This window comes from Lepisosteus platostomus, chromosome 8 (assembly GCF_059453375.1).
Source record: "Lepisosteus platostomus isolate fLepPlt1 chromosome 8, fLepPlt1.hap1, whole genome shotgun sequence".
Classification (NCBI taxonomy): Eukaryota; Metazoa; Chordata; class Actinopteri; order Semionotiformes; family Lepisosteidae; genus Lepisosteus; species Lepisosteus platostomus.
In genome coordinates, this window is record NC_142618.1 from 25,770,005 (window position 1) to 25,787,663 (window position 17,659).

At 36.4% G+C, this 17,659-nt stretch overlaps 1 protein-coding gene across 2 annotated transcripts in view; it reads left to right on the plus strand.

The window, feature by feature from the left end:
* plcd1a (phospholipase C, delta 1a) overlaps positions 1-17,659 on the plus strand; it is a 47,319-nt gene that overhangs the window by 11,097 nt on the left and 18,563 nt on the right. For both annotated transcript variants that reach the window (XM_088642988.1, XM_088642987.1), the window contains exons 2-6: positions 6,622-6,786; positions 13,439-13,667; positions 15,062-15,191; positions 15,477-15,705; positions 17,044-17,245. In XM_088642988.1, coding sequence (XP_088499114.1) covers positions 6,622-6,786; positions 13,439-13,667; positions 15,062-15,191; positions 15,477-15,705; positions 17,044-17,245 — 955 coding nt within the window. The remainder of the gene's footprint in view (positions 1-6,621; positions 6,787-13,438; positions 13,668-15,061; positions 15,192-15,476; positions 15,706-17,043; positions 17,246-17,659) is intronic.

Consider the following 17,659-nt stretch of genomic DNA (forward strand, 5'->3'; position numbering starts at 1 on the left):
AGATGTCCTTTGTACAGATGTGACCAAAAACCTGCTGGCAGTACTGAACTAGGTGTCTAGTGCTGTCTCCACTTTGTGTTTTACACTTTTTTTCTTGTGTGCACTTTGTTGGTTTTTTTACACTTGTTTTACACTTTTTTCTTTTTTAACATTCGAGAGACTTTCTGTAAGTAAGAATTCCATTGTACTAGTTACATATGCCAATAAAGTTCAAATTCAAGGTCCCTTGTAAGTAGAGGATGGAAGTTTTGATTGATCTGACCCATGTTCGTACAGTGTTTTGAGACTACATTTTACATAAAATACAGTGGACTACTCTTAAATGCTTAACTTTTGTGTTTTAAATCGTTTTTATAACATACTTCTTGTACATACTTGTACAGTATGTATCTGGAATCTATATACAAATGCAAGGATCTATATGGAACATATAAGACAGGTGGAGGCTGTGTTTCTCTTGACATTCCTACCCACAGTAGCTTATCATGTTGTGAATAGTTTGTGTAGTCAGTGTTGTATTGCTTTCTTGTTGTCTTCTGTCAAATTGATGAACAAAAAGAATTCCCATTTTGGTCGGTGGATCTACACACGCTGGAAAGATTGCCACAAAATTAAAATTGACAATCAAAAAGCATGACTAAATTCCTGTTGAGTACAACTCAAAATTTAAGATGGCTTGACCAAAATAGTTTCTTAAACAGAATCCTTGCACTGAGTCAGATGTAAAACATTTGCCCATTTCTTATGGTTATACTATAAGAATTTTTTCAGTAACTTCTCAGAATAAGATTTACCTATAAAGCCTTAATATTTTATTCAGCTAGGGTGAGGCACAATTACTGCAATCCGAGAATAAAATGAAGTCTGTTTGTGTATAGGACTGAGTATGTGACTAATGGAAAGTTTAGCGGGCGTGATATAGGTCCTGGCTTTGAAAGGTTTTACAAGGCCTGGTTTTATGAAAGTATTGAACTTGGCATGCTCTCACGACATAACTAATATCCAAATGATGTTAGCACCTACAGTATATGCTATTTGTCTTATGTTTATTAAAGCACAAGCATATTCTTTCAATGGCAGACCATATGCCTGTGAAAAACTAATGTGGTACAAATCTCATTTTGCAGCCTCACAGTGTGGACCTCTGTAAGAACATAAGAAAGGTAACAAGAAGAGGTCTTTCAGCCCATAAATCCAGTCTGGTAGTAGCTAGCATTCCCTCCAGGAATGTAACAGAAACCTATACTATTACAGATAGACCATTCAGACACACTGAGTTTAAAAGGATGCCTTCCTGCCTGATGGAAATATTTACTGTACATTCAGTGTTTCTCAGTTTCAGGCTGTGGTTGCATGAAACATCTTAAGTATTTAATGCTTTGTATACTGTACATTTTCTATAATTTTCTCTTTACTAGGATGTTGACATATCTATTTTAAACTAGTTTGTGCAACACCCTTACACTCAAAGAAGATGGTAGGTAAAAACTAATAAATCTTAAATCTGAACCTTTTAGATATGTTTCTTTTTAAGCTATTGTTTTCATTTTGACCTGGCTAGTTGGTATCTCTTTTTTGTTTCTCATATGTGTCTGTGAATGAAAGCATGTCTGTCTTGTGCTTGGCTGGTATCCTTTGTAGGGTGCTGTCCAGTCATGTGCTCTGTGCCTAGTGGCACAGATAGTGGAGGGAATGAAGTAGTTACTGAAAATGGGTAGATAGCTGTTTCTGTGGGGGAAGAAAATGCTGAGAATTCCAAACACTTAATCACAGAGATGGTACCAAAAGGGAAGAGTTCAATATTTATATTTGTGGTTAACACAATTCTAATTTCATCCCAAATAGTTCTATTGAAGGTTTCAGCCTAAGTAATTAAGTTGAGTTTGTATTAATACTAGATGATGTAACAGGAGCCAGTCTAGGCTTCCATGAAGCGTAGTTCAGGATCCTATGCAGACGGTATAATTTGGAACTAAGTGGAAAAGGACGACCTGGAGGAGACGATGAGGATCAGAGCAGGTTGACAGACAGGGGGGTGTGACGACGGTGATCTGGTGCTTGGGGGGCATAGCCAAGGCGAACAAGTCCAAGGAGTCCAGGGGGGAAATTCGGGGCCAAAAGTCCAATAGCAGGTGATCCAACCGAGACAGGGCAAGACAGAGTTAAAAACTGGAACGGCATCCGGTACAGGGACAGGGAATAAAAATGGTATGATGAGGCCAGGCGCTCCGAGCCCCAGACTCAGCTGGGTCAGTACACCTATAGGAGCCCTATGTCCTCAAGCCGCAGACGTAGGGCGACTTGATGGTAGGCAGGCCTCTGGGCAGAGCCCAGAGTAGCGAGAGTGCCAATCTTAAATAAGTAGGGACAGGACTGGGGGCAGGTGCACGTAATTAGCAAAATGTGAAAGAGCCAGAGCGCCCTTAAGAGGAGGGATTACGATCGTGACAGATAATTCTGTTGACCAGAATTGCAAATCCCTTTTCTATTGCATGTGGAAATTGAGCTCACCTGCATTAAATTAACAGTGTGGTATCTCCATTCTAATGAGAGAGAACACAAGCAGAGTTTTGTCCTAATATGAATTATGATTATGTCATTGCAACTTGCTTAACCACAAATTGAAAATAAATTGCATTTATCTGTTCCCTAGATTATAAAATGTTCTGTCTTTTCTCACTAATACCTTATAATAATTCAGTGGTTAGGATTTCAGCTGCAGATGTGTAATTTGATAGTCTTTTGTTCGCATGTCCGTTGTGGCAAAACAGAAAAATGAGATCTATTGAAAAAAGGAGTAAGAAGCATTAAAACAGGAACACACCCAATAATGTTTAATACTCTTCATTTGAGCATTTTGGTTGAATGACCTTCTAAAAAGACTATTATACATGCTCTCTCATTCTTTTAATTCTCAAGGTATTCTTTACAGCTTGATACCCCTGCACGACAGAAAAGAGACTAAAGGTGTTTTCTGATTAACTCGTTGCATGTGATATATTGTTAAGAGTCAAACTGTAGTTATGAGCTTTCATCCCTTTTATCCCTTAGGAATGCAAAACCATGGGAAACATCAAAACATTTAATCAGTGAAAATACTGAATGTGTCAATTCCCTAGGTGTTTTTTTTACCAGTATATATATAGTGGACTATTACATTTTCATTTAACAAAGTTACATAACTGTAATACATGGACTGAAAACAAACATACATTATGCTTTGGTTAATTGCGAGACAGTATCTGAAAATATCCTTTGGAATAATAATAATAATAATATTATAATAATAATAATAATAATAATAATAATAATAATAATAATAATTGCTTACACTTATACAGCACTTTTCTGGACACTCCACTCAAAGCGCTTTACAGGTAATGGGGACTCCCCTCAACCACCACCAATGTGCAGCCCCACCTGGATGATGCGACGGCAGCCGTAGTGCGCCAGAACGCTCACCACACATCAGCTATCAGTGGGGAGGAGAGCAGAGTAATGAAGCCAATTCATTGGCTTTAGAATAAATTTATTACAAAAGCTGTTCCTATCGGCTTACAGTTTCAGCTGCAACTGTTACCTTTTTGATCAGTCTGTGTATCAAAATAGACCAGCTCTGTTGCATTAGGCTTCTAATCTGAAAACAACACATAACAAATAATTGTTCAGCCTTTGATAAACAGCTCACTCAAAACAATTGTGAAGCATCTCAGTGCTCACACAGATAGGTTCATTTTCATGCAAGATACATATTTTGTTAACTAAAGCCTATATACTGTAGTAGTCAGAATTTTACAACTGTTTAATTATAATATCAGACTTCATCAGAAGTGTATTGATTTTAATACTTTTTTGCTGGCTGAACTGAACTCTGTGGCTTATTAGTGCATCTTCACAAGTAATGTGGTTATTAAAGAACCACTCAGTTCCTAAAACCAATCCATCAATTTGCTGATCTGCTTATCCAGTACAGAGTCAAAGAGGGAGTGAGCGTCTAACAGGCAAACAGTGGACACAGGGCAGGATATACCCTGGACAGGACACTAGTCAATTTCAGGGCACAAACAGACAAATCACACATACACTCGCACCAGGGACTATTTTACAGGAGCTAATTACCTTGCCAGTATGTCTTTGGAATGTGGAAGGAAATCCACACAAACAAGGGGACACAGAGAGAACCTACAAACTCCAAATAGATAATTGAACCCAGGGACCCAGTGCTACAAGACAGCATTTCTAACCTCTGCTCCACCATGCGGCCCCGAATTCATGAAACATTTCTGAAAAATACAAAAACATTTCTTCTTCAAAGAATAGTACTTCCTGAAACAGAAAATGTCACAAGGAGATGTCTGTGGAAACATCATGTGAAATAGTCATACTGACATTCTGCCCACATGCTTAGGCTTTGTGTACATTACATTTTGTGTCCATTCTAATGCTGTATGTGAATGACTACTGTAACAGCAATGGAAGTGACAACAGCCAGCAGTCAGTTTTTAAAATCATTCTCCAAGAAATAACAGGGGATGCCCTTTTGAACATTTTAAGATAAAGTGATTAGTTTCTCTTTCATTTCAAACAATGAAATATTTTCCTATTTAATTGTTGATAGCTAAGCTCATATCCAGGTAGAAAATGCTTGATAATGTTAGACTTTCTAATACAAATTCTCAATTCTCAATATTCTTTTTGATGCTGGAAAGGTTTAGTAATTCTACCCAAACATACAGGTATTTACAGCTGTGAATTAAACATCACATGTTACTTCCATGAACCTTGTTAATGCAAGTTGAGCCACAATGTCAATACAGGAGAAAATGCATACTGTATTACTGGATGTCTTTGATTTGCTTTGAGAAATTTTAAGTAAGCAATAGTTTAAAAATGCAGTATAAAACAACTTAATAATTTATCTGCTGTATTTTCAATATATTGTACCATGTATTAGGACATTAAAACATTAGAACAGTTGCAAATGAGGCCCAACTCAGCTTGTTTGCTATTTGCTAATTGACACGAGGATTTCGGTCTGATTTTTTAAAGAACCCAGAATGTTAGCTTCAACAACATGGCTTGGAAATCCTTGCATAATTGTTCAGTTTTAAAATGTATTTTTACAATTGTGTGACAATTAACCTTTTATAAAGAGTACAAGCCTTCTTTAAATATGAATATATCATGTCATATGCTCTGCTGGTATCCATCACTTCCTTATAGAACTCCATTTATTTAGTTATGTGTTCAAAGAACTGTAGCAGTTTAGTTAAGCAGCATCTACCTGTAACTTTAACTTAACTTAACTAAATCCCTATGGCCTATCTCTAAGAATTCTATTCTGATACAGGTTATCCTAGATTAGTTATAATTGTTGCTTCCATAACCGAACATCAAAACCATATATGTAATAAAAGCAAGGCTTATTGGTCTGTAATTACTTTGTTTGTAATTACACCATTTGTATGAATGGGCAAAACCTTAGCAATTTTCTTGTCAGTGGGTCTCGGGAGTTACAGATCTCAGGAGACTCCTGGAAGAGTTTCATTAATGACTGTTACTGACAAATAATTTCCTCAATTACTATCATTAGAATACCATTAAGGCATGTAGAGTTGTTTAATTCAAGTGTTTCTAGTACTTGGAACACTTCTGTCTATTCTATGTTAATATTTAATATGGAACCTTGTCCTTCCTCAGCCTGAGGCATGTTCCTTCCTTGGTAAGTGTTGTATCATCTGTCCGTGATATAGGTTTAGGAAACACAACCAGGTTATTGTTGATGTACTTTTTATTGTGTGCTTTGAAAGGCGTTTCTTAATGCCTCCAGTTCAGAGTTTCCCACACTTTTCTAACAGGTCATGTGGTACAGTACAAACTCAAAGTGCTACTACACTTGACAGTATAGCATAGTAAGCACCTGAGTGAAATGTATATTCGGTACATCAGCAAATTGTGTGTCATCACATGAAAATCCTTCTTTATCTTTGAGAAATTTTACTTCATCTTTTACTGTTGGGTTGCTATTGTGTTACTGAAAACACCTCTATCCCTTGATTTCTATAATATTGCTGTAAAATTATTTTTAAAAATGTGGTGTGTCTGGGAACTACAGCTTATGATATATTCCACACTGACACTAAGTTGTTATAAGTTAAGTTGGCCAGTTATAAAAAAAGCCTGGTTGTGCATCTGTGGTGCTGTATAAAGGAAATAGTTAAGAGCAAAAGAAGCTTGATGCAAATAGGTACTGTCCTGGAGCGACATGGTGGCACAGTGGTTAGCATTGCTGCCTCATAGTGCATGGGGCCTTAGGCTCAATTCCTGAGTGCTATCTGTGTGGAGTTTGTATGTTGTCCCTGTATTTGTATGGGTTTCCAGTAGCTCCAGTTTCCTCCCTCAAGTTAAGAATATTAAATGAACTGTGGTTTAATATAGATAATGATACAGCCTTGAATAGTGTGTTTCAATAAATTGTGTCATTGAGATTTCTTGAACAGTTGTGCATTGTTGTCCACTGTAAAGTATTTTCTACCAATTACTCTGTCAGGAGTCTGTGAACAGGCTGGGGTCCAGGTTAGCACAGTTTTCATATAATCGATGTCTTCTCTTTCTTCCCAGGCTTAGAAGGGGATGAGGATCTGAAGTTCCTCCTCACAGGCGGTAATCTCAAGAAAGTGAAGTCTAGCTCATGGAGGAAGATGCGTTTCTACAAGCTGCAGGAGGACTGCAAAACGATATGGTACAATTCTCAAAAACCTGTGAAGTCACGGGGATCCCAGACGTGTAAGTTTGCGTTCTTAAAATGAAAACTTGAACTAAATTATCCTGTTTTAATGTGTGAACTAAATAAGATTTCAAAACAACTCAGACACATTGTTTTTAAGTCTAAATATTATGCAAATAAGCTTAAAACATACATCAACATTAATGACAACTACATGAGACATGATAGGTGCTGGGTTTATGTATGTAAACATGGTGTTTCTCTCAGAAATCTGTTCCATCTGCAAAATACCACAGTATCTTGTATCTTGTGGTTTACACTGAGAAATCATGATTTGCATATAAGCACAATATGTAGTGCCTATATGTAGCAGAGAAGAATGTTTGTGAAGCACCAATATAATTCTGGGAAATGTCAACTGGGTAATAGACACAAGTGTGTAAGGAAAATTAATACTTTCGAATCGGCGTATGTGAAATAAGAACTTAACCTTATTTGTTTACTTAGAGCAGTTAAGGGAGTGTTTAGAATTAGGTGGTTAAGTAATTGGTAGGAAGTAAACTAGACTGAGTTTGTGCAGCCCAACCTTTATAAGGGAAAAACTGAGTTTGGTAATCATACAGGTTAGCCGAAACACAACACACCATTCAGAAGATCAAAAGCGATTGAAGATAACAGACTCAGGAAAAGAGTATTTGATGTTAATTAAAACCATTTCAAATGTATAAGGCTCTGTCTGCCGACTGTCAGACAGTGACTGTCCATTTATATAACTATTAATATTCACACAGAGCACTGATTAATCTGTATCAGTCATCAGCAGGATCTTTTTAACTTGGAAACACTAAATAACATCTCATAATTATCTCTTGGCTTGCTTCGTGAACTGAAGTACCAGCTGGATGTTCCTTGGAAAATAATAGATAATATTTTTTTTGAGGGGGGTTGTTAAAATGGTCCTTTGTGTTTTCCTCTGTGAAAACAAAAACATCTTAAAAATGCAGCTGCCCTATCCCAAACTGAAACTCCACCCAGCAAACATTTCCTCTGCAGTTTTCCTTTGTTGCAGCCAGAGAATTAAAGCCATAAGAAACAGACGTCTTTATTAGATTATACAGTAAACTGGACTGCATCTGGCATTAAACTCCCACTCTAATCTGCTGTGTCTATGGAAACGAATTGAAGGGCAAAGCAGATAAACTGCTTCTCATGCACAAAGTCAGTGTTATCTCATGATAACACAAGTCACTGTTGGCCCTAAGCAGAGTATCTTCATTCAGAAATAGGGAACTTAAATGATGGAATTCTTGACTTGGTTAATGTTTTATTTTATGAAGTATTTTTTTCCTGCCAAGAGTATAGCAAAGAACAAATCCCAATTTAAAACTGAATTTTGACCTCTCCTTTCTTTATATAGTATATATAAAATTCTGTATATTGCAGATTAGGCCTCTGTTATTTCAGGAGCCTAGTGTTATATGATATCCTGCTATTACATATTAAACATTGCATAGAAAATGAAAGAGTTTGTTACTTTTCAGTCTTGATTACTTGTTTTTAAAGCTTTTCATACTGAGCAGCCTCGGAACACAGTGTTATTTAAAAACTTCGTTCGGTTCTGCTTACACTGAGGATTTAGAGCTCAGTCTAGAGAGTCAGTGAGGGTAATTTGCTTTTTTTGAGGTGAAATCAAGAATCAAAAGTCAACCCCTCATTATCTTCTTTGTTCATGACCAAAAAGGCTCAGTTCATCGTAATTATAAATGTAAGCAACTGCCACAATGACAGAACCGTAAAAATGTAGAATTGAATTAAAAGATCATTTTTATTTTTTGTGTTTACTTCATTGTATATACTGTAGACCTGCATGCATAGTGCATCCTGACTTTATACTTAGTTCTTACAGAGTTTGAACAAATTGTAACCTTACACTTGGGTCAGTTTTAATAGTACTGTCTGCATTTTTAACAGAATATTGTGTATGGCCAGAAATTTAATAACATTTGTCTTTTTCGCAAAGTACCAAGAAATGCCTTACAGTTGTAGCTTTGTATACATTAATTGGACCTTTTGAAATCTGTTCATATAACGTCATAAAACAAAAGTCTGCATTGTATAGTTGTACAGAAGTGACTAATAATCATATCTTCAATTCCTCTTTTTGCATGTCCTTGTTCTCTTTAATGCTGTGGCAGTCTTTTTTACCCAGTTATACCTTATGAGTCAGAAAACCTTGCAGAATTTGTTAGATAATAATAATAATAATAATAATAAGAAGAATAAGAATAAGAATAAGAATAAGAATAAGAATAAGAATAATAATAATTGCTTACACTTATATAGCGCTTTTCTGGACACTCCACTCAAAGCGCTTTACAGGTAATGGGGACTCCCCTCCACCACCACCAATGTGCAGCATCCACCTGGAAGATGCGCCAGAACGCTCACCACACATCAGCTATCAGTGGGGAGGAGAGCAGAGTAATGTAGCCAATTCAAAGAGGGGGATTATTAGGAGGCCATGATTGGTAAGGGCCAATGGGGAAATTTGGCCAGGACGCCGGGGTTACACCCCTACTCTTTTCGAGAAACACCCTGGGATTTTTAATAACCACAGAGAGTCAGGACCTCGGTTTTACGTCTCATCCCAAGGACGGCGCCTGTTTACAGTATAGTGTCCCCGTCACTATACTGGGGCATTAGGACCCACATGGACCACAGATAGGCGTTCATTTGCCTTTTATTACAACCAGATGTTACCATAGTAGTGATCACATGAAATGGAATATTTAGCCTTGGCAATGTATTGCAAAGTCTAACTGACACCAGCATCTGATGACCAATGATTCATCCTCAGTCTTTTATTTATTCTTTTTCTGTTTGTCATTTAACAGGCAACCATGTTTGCATATAAGGAACCGGATCATATAAGGGCTGTCGGGATATACAGCAGTTGTTAACATTTCTGAATTAAAATGTAGTTGAAATATAAAACACGGATTGACTAATATACTTTACATCAAAGGCATACACATAAAAATAGTTACATATTGCACAATGTTCAAATGTACTCATATCCTGTAATTTAACTAGCTAGAACATTTTCACCAAGCCTCTGAAAGTATATAGAAGCTTCCAGAAGTCATGGTGATTGCCACTCTGTATTAAAAGAGGCTGAACACTGAAACAGAACACCATGTACTGTTTTGTAAGGGAGAAAGTCAGATATTGTACAGAGATCAAAGGTAACAGGTTATCAACCTCAACAACTCTATTGACAGCTATAAACAAATCTGTAAGATATCCCAGTTTTGTCTGTAGTGTCCATTAAGACGTTCCAAAATTTTTCCTATCCTGCCAGGGAGAGAAAGTCAAACATTTTGCCCAAACGTGAAAAGTGGTGTGGGAAGCTAAATCACATCTAAAGGGGTAACAATTTTAAATATACAGTATAAAAAAACCCTAGCATCACTGCCATTACAGGTTCAACTTGTGGTTGTTGTTTTTTTAAAAAGAAATGTAGTTTTTAATTTGTATTTCAACTGTGATAAAAAAAGCTGTAGATTTCTGCAAGCTCTGTGTTTTCTAATTGTATTTTTTTCTACTTTTTATATCACTTCTTTAGCATAATGAATTGCCTTTTGAAGAAAAAGACAAACTTTCAGTGTGTTACTGGAACATTCGGAACTGAAGAATATTGAACACACAACAGATACTTTGAGTATAGAACAAATCACCATTATCCTTGTGCAACATCTAAATAGCTTATTTTCATTTTCCTTGCTGAAATGTACACTCATAGAGCTGACAGTCTGTGGTGAGACTGCACGTGTGCCAGCTGCCCTTTCTCACGTATAACTAAATCTTGGTATTAGTCTCTCTGTCTAGGGTCACTGAAAATAGCAGTGTAGCACTGCAAGACAGATAAACAAGGCTGGTGCCATGGTATTTCTTAACCAACTATTTCAGTTGATTGTTCTAGGAGCCCAGTGTGATTTTCGCTCTCAAGTCTTTTGGTGTTTGTTCAATGGGGATTATTTTTCTCTCTTGTCTTGCTGAATGTGTAATCATATATGCACAGGGGAGTGTATTAACACTGAGACACTTTTCAAAATATCCTTAATGTGGTGCGTCGTTCTCTTTTTTTCTATGCAGTTTAAATAAAAAAAGCTTAACAGGAGACAAATTAAGATTTTTAACAGGGACTATTATTTCTTTTGAGTTTTAAGATTAATTTCCCCCCGTGTGTTTCCTTTTGCTTCAAGTCTTCCTATCTAGACATACAACCAGTCCTGCTCAGGCCTATTATTATTAGAATATGTATTAATATGAATATCATTAGAATGGAAACTGTGTTTAGCTCAGGTTTAGCTTTGCTAATGAAATCTACTACTGAAATATGTCTGAGATAAATATAATAAGACGACTTGATAGCTTGAAGTACTGCTATGTGCAGTCCTGTGAAAAGCTCTCATGTGCCTCTCTTTCCTAATGCTAATGACTACCATCGCTTTAACTGTACTTTAAATTTAAAAATAAACTCTTCAGACAGATAGACGGACAGAAAAAAATGATAGAAGCCAAAACTGAAAGTGCTGGCTTTGTAGTCAAAGTTGGTCCCTTTCCTGAATCTCTGTCGATAATGAATGCCTAAGGAAACACGTCTTGTCCTAAAGGATCAGCAGTTCGTGCATCTGGAAACAGCTGATGTGTTAATAGGGGGTTCCAATGTAATGGAACTTTAGGTTTTAAATTTAAATTGTGGTTTCTTACTGAAAGATCAAATAACGGGTACTGGTGCCTTTAAATATGAATTCAGACATCTCTGCGTATTCCCAGGCAGCCTTCCTGCCAGTGAGCTACAAATCTTGCTCTGAAACAATACAGTTCCTAGTGCTAATGCCCTCTTTCAGTGTGCAAGATAAAATTTCTATGAACCTGCTCTTGTTTCCTTGTGAAGCTATTCTCTGAAATGCGTAGTTACCTGCCAGAGAGACCTGTCTCTAAGGTTTGTGATCAGGGAATTTGTAAACCCTAACCATATTTTTCTTTAAAAAGTTACTGTCTTTCATGTCTCAGGCAAATTCACTTTTCACATTTTATTTTACCTGCTTTTATTCTTTTCATTTTAGCAAGCATTAGCTCATCCTTGTGATTAAGACTGATGGCCTGCACCCTTGTTCTTGTGCAATAAGAGCAGGAATGTTTGCATATACAGTCATGAAAGGATATTGAATAAAAAAAGGATACTCTAATTATAAGACACATGGACCAAGGATATAATGTCTATAAAGACAGGCTAAGATAAAGACTGAGATCATTAAGGATAAATAATTCTGTATAAATGCAAGGAATTATTATCTAAAGATATTGGTTAAGCAATGACATACGAGACATTTCTCACCAAAACAAGAATATTGCAGTATCTGTGACTGCATTTATTATTGAGACTTGAAGGAAATAAAACCATGCGCAACTGTACTTTTTTTTTTAAAGGAATAGATAGTAACTTGACTTTGAGCACTGTTGTGATCGTACCAGCAGACATTGTAGGACTTCAGAAAGGTTAGATTAATTTTCTACCTTTATGAACTGCTAATAAACTATATTTAAACCTTTTGACTGTTTGAAACATACTTTGAACAGCCACTCCAGAGATGAAACAGAATGTTATGCTTTTCTTATCAATTGCACAGGCTTTGCCAAAGACACAAGTCTACAGCTTTAATGTTGTGTTTTACAAATGATTTTAAAAAGCAGCTACTCCACCTGTTTTGTCTCTTAGTCACCTGAAAGATATACAGTACCTTGCCTAAAGAGCCAAGCCCTTGTTTTTCTTTTAGATCTGTAACCTAGTATCTTTGTACAAAATAATTGTTTTTCCTTTGCTTATCTCAGTTAATTGTCATCTGTGTTTGTTAAATAGTTCTTGCCTGATTGATGTGGTAATAAGACAGAAATATAAAGAAATCACTATAGAATGTATCGTGTTGCCAGGGTTTAATTACCCTTTTATAGAAATAATGTAAAACTCAACTGCTGTTGTGAAACTCTTGGTTGTGAGAAATTCAATAACTACATATGACAGCTATTATCAATGCCTGCAGTTTCACTATGTCAGTAAACCTGTTATGCAACAAGCAATAAATCTTTTTTACGGTATTCCTTACAGCAAACATTTCAGATAGAGGCATCTAACGTTCAAACTTCAACATAATAAATCGCAAGTTTGAGCAGTGTTATCCGAATGGTGGTGTTATTGTAAGTACATACAGTAGCAAATAAGTGGACCTGGCAAAACCTGTTATTGTTGTTTGTCACCAAAAGGTTAATATTAATAAATAAAATATAAATTAAAATATTATTTTCCTACAGCCTCATATTAAGGAAAAACTAGCATTGAAAGGAAAACGCTACATCTATTCTCTTGGCAGATTGTACATATGCACTTTATACAGTACATCATGCCCATTGTTTCGTTTGGTGGGAAAGTAATGATTTTTTTTTCAAGGTTGTTAGGGTGACAGAGCAGACGTCCTGTTGATAAATGTTATGGTGCCTAGTTGCTCGTGTTGCTTTCTGAATTTGAAAACTCATTTTTTTTAGCAGCTGTAGAGATGACCAGTGCTTGTTATCTAATCCAGTTAGCAGGCCCGTGATAGTGAGTGAAGGAGGACAATTGTTAAGTTGGCTCCTTTGCTTGTTTTCCAGTCTCTATCGATGACATTGAGGATGTGCGGTTTGGGCGGCAGTCAGAGGGCATGAAGAAATACACAGAGGGCGGCCTGGAGGACTTTTGCTTCTCTATCATCTTTAAAGGTCACAGGAAAAACCTGGACCTCATTGCTGACAGTCCAGAGGAAGCCAAGCAATGGGTTACTAGCCTGGAGAAGATCATTGAGCACACAAAGAGCATGAATCAGCAACAGAACAGAGAGCAGTATCCTTTTCAGTCTGTTGTAGTACAGTTTTTTTGCTGCTACAGGCTGTGTGGTCTTCTTAACAGCGTGGAAAAGGAAAATTCAAAAGAACATACACAGCCTTTAGAGTAGAGTTTGCATTCATTATATACAAAAAGGTTTTGTCATTTTTTAGATTTACAAAGCAGATTAAGGTATAAAGGAGAGTAAAAGAAAATCTGATAATAAAAATGTTTTTACATTTTTATTGTTTATCTAAAATACATCTTTTGTTCCCCCCAAGCTTCCCACCCTAAGACTGGGAGATGTACAGTGTAAAAAGACCTGTGTAAGCAGCAGTACTCCCTGCCTCCACTGTCCCCTGGCTGTGGAATGATTCTGTTTAATTTACTGTTTTACTTTGTCTATATTTGCCTTATTTGTGTGATTGATTTAATGGACAGTGCTTGGAGATGACGTACAATGAAAGTGCTATAGTTAATAACGAGCTTTATTATCATAATCCTAACCACTTCTGGACACTATGATCCTACATACTGTAGAAAAAAAAATGTTTCTTAAAGCATTTTATGTAATGTGAGAGAAGCCTCTCAATTTCATAACACTCTTATTTATCACATCTTAATATACCACTGAGTTTTGACAATTGTGAATGTAAATGTATGGGCACATATAAGATGCCATTTAGGCCATTATTCAAACTTGACCTCTCATACACACACAAATTGCTCTCACATACACACAAAGCTCTCACATACACACAAAAAGCTCTCACATTCACTAGTTTTACCTTGCACATATACATAAAACACTCATGAAAACGGAAGAACACTCATCGCAGGCATTGTAGCTGATGACAATGAAGCTATTCAGATGTTATTAATTTAAGCCATGGCTTGGCTTAGTGCTTGTTGTGGTTGATTTCTTTCCTCCATCTTGGAGCGAGCAAGAGATAGCTTGTTGATAAATTTTCTCAACCAATCACATTGTGCCATTTACACGGACAGCCTACATTGGGCCATAATTCATCTCTCAGATACACATTAAGTGCTCACACACTCTCCATTTTTCCTCTCGCATACACACACAAAACGCTCTCACATTAATTAATTTTACATCTCACATACACATAAAATGCACTCACATTCATTAGTTTTGTCTCTCACGTTCACATTGTGAAGGAGTGTTTTATGTGTTTGTGCGAGGTAAAATGGAGAGTGTGAGAGCATTTTGTGTGAATGTGAGAGCAATTTGTGTGTATGAGAGGTAAAGTTTGAATAGTGGCCTAAACAGCACCTCATAGGCACAGGTTTGAATCCATATACAGTAGCTGCATAACGTACAGTTTGAGCAGTGTAACTTCTTTTATGCTATTTCAGAAATCCATGTGTTTGTCCTTACATCAATGACTTAGCTGGATATACAGCTGCATGCGGAAGGCTGACAAGAATCAAGACAATAAGATGACATTAAAAGAGATGAAGTCATTTCTAAAACACATCAACTTCGAAGTGAATGAATCCTACGCAGATCTTATCTTTGTGGTAAGGAGTTAGAGACTGAGTTATTTGTGACATGCATACATCCAATTTTTCATAATAAAAACTCAGGTCATGTGCACTGGACATGAGAAATAATAAATGTGCAGCCAAACCTCAGGATTAACCAGAAAAGCAAAGGTTACAGCAAGTAAATATTGAAGATAGCATAAATAGCATAGATTATCTTGTTGTTTTGGTTTCATATTCTGCAATATATAAACAATGATGTATTGAAAAAATCTTCATGGTACAGCAAACACTTTAAATATATACTGTATTTCCTCTTAGAAATGTGACAAATCAAGATCAGGCACATTGGAGGGTTCTGAAATCGAGGAGTTCTACAAAATCCTGACCTATAGACAGGAGATTAATGTCATCTACACCAAATATGCACAGACTGAAGGCAAGATGAGCCCACAGGATTTGGCACAGTTCCTACAACATGAACAGCTTGAGGCTGTCACAGCGAGCGATGCGTGCTCACTCATTGAAAAATATGAGGTTGACGAAGAAGGCAAGTACAGCTTTATCCTTTTGTAGAATTGTGCTGTTTTTGATTTTCAAATGCTCAAGGATAAATATTCTGTTCTCTTTAATGCTCATTCCCAAAGTATTTCTTTTGGTACCATTTTATTTTCAAAGATGATGTTTTTTTATCCCATATAATATTTTACTAAAATACATATTTAGTAGTTATAACACAATATGCCATACATATATAACAGATATAATTATATAGTTAATACTGAATACATAATTAGCATATATAATATCACATATTACCAAACTTGGTATTTCCTAATTAGTAAAATAAGTATAATACTTTGTTGTTGTATAAATGAGCTGGGAACTGGATGATTTTACTTTTCCAAAAGACCTGCTAGGAAAATAGTTTTTAGTACTTACAGTATGTTCCAATGAACAATCTCAGTATAATTTGATGCTTTTTAATGAACTGGTGACTTTCCGGCACATAAGGTAAACAGGATGTCCAGAAGCCTCAATAATTATGAAGAAATAGATTTATGCCTCTCATGAAACTTATGACTGTCATCACAAATTGTCCAGACTTTCCTTTGCTTAAAAGTGTTTGTGCATTCAGTTGTCATTTACAAACCCTACTCTTTCAGCATCTAATACACATAGTGGAATCGTGGAATCATTATCCTGGACTTCATGCTGTTCTGTTTTTTTTTTCAAATTCTGCTTTTTTCTCAATATTTTAATCGAATCCTTAGTTTTTTGCACAGTATTAACAGAAACAGAAACCAAAATGAACTCAGTGGTGTATTTGAACCACTTTTGCCCTTTGACATGCCCACAACCAGTTGCAGAGTTCTGTATTTTTTGTCAGTCAGCTATGTCAAGGGTGTTCAGTCCTAAAGATTTCTAAAGAGTGTACAAATAGAAATGTAATACATAGAGAAATGTACCAACATCTGCGATCTGTGTGCCTTATGGCAGTGTGCATTTTATACTCTGGACAATCAGAGCAGAGAAATAGATACAGAAATATAAAAAAATAAAATATTGAGTTAAGTAACTGCACTTCAAATTGAGAAATCAATATCTAGAGGGTCTGGCCCAAAGCTGATTTTAAACAGACATAAGAAGAAAGTTCATTTATCAACAGGTCAGTGTCCTTCACAGAAACCCTAAGCTTCTAAACAATATGTTTGGCACTTGCTACATGAAGTACGTCAGTACTCTTGAGGTGTAAACACTCAACATGTGAATTATCACTGTGATGTGGTGAAGCATTTGGTGCTGGAAATATTACACAGTATTGAAGTGGCTTTTAATTATTTCCATCACAGAATCATGCTCATCATACATTTTGATATTTTTTTAGCAAAACAAAAGAGACAAATGACCAAAGATGGCTTCCTGATATACCTGCAAAGCCCACTTGGGATGATCTTCAACCCTGCACACAGTGTAGTATATCAGGACATGACCCAGCCCTTGAACCAATACTTCATCTCATCTTCACACAACACCTATCTGATGGAGGACCAGCTCAAGGGACCGAGCAGCCCTGAGGCCTACATCAGGTAAATAAATCGTTTCCGTGGTGACAGATCCATAGAGCAGTGATTTTTCACTCACACAAGGCCCTTGTTATAATAGCCAATGCTCAAACAACATACATAGTAGGAATTAGTTGCCTGTGGTGACAGGACAGAAGCCTTCTCCAGTTATACCGTACCAATGCAACAGACTGCCAACCCACATCTCATACAAATTGCCATTAATCTGAGCAGTAGCATGACACTTTTTGAGGACTACATTTTACAACAAAATTCAGATACCAGAGGAGTGGGAAAGATGCCAGAGGGATAACAATTCCCCTTTTTCTTCTTTTTTTGTCTTTTTCCTTATGTAGGTGTAGTTGGCCTAGAGAACTATCATTTTAAAGTGATTTTCCCATTACCATGTCAGAAAACTAATTTACTGTTACCCATTAT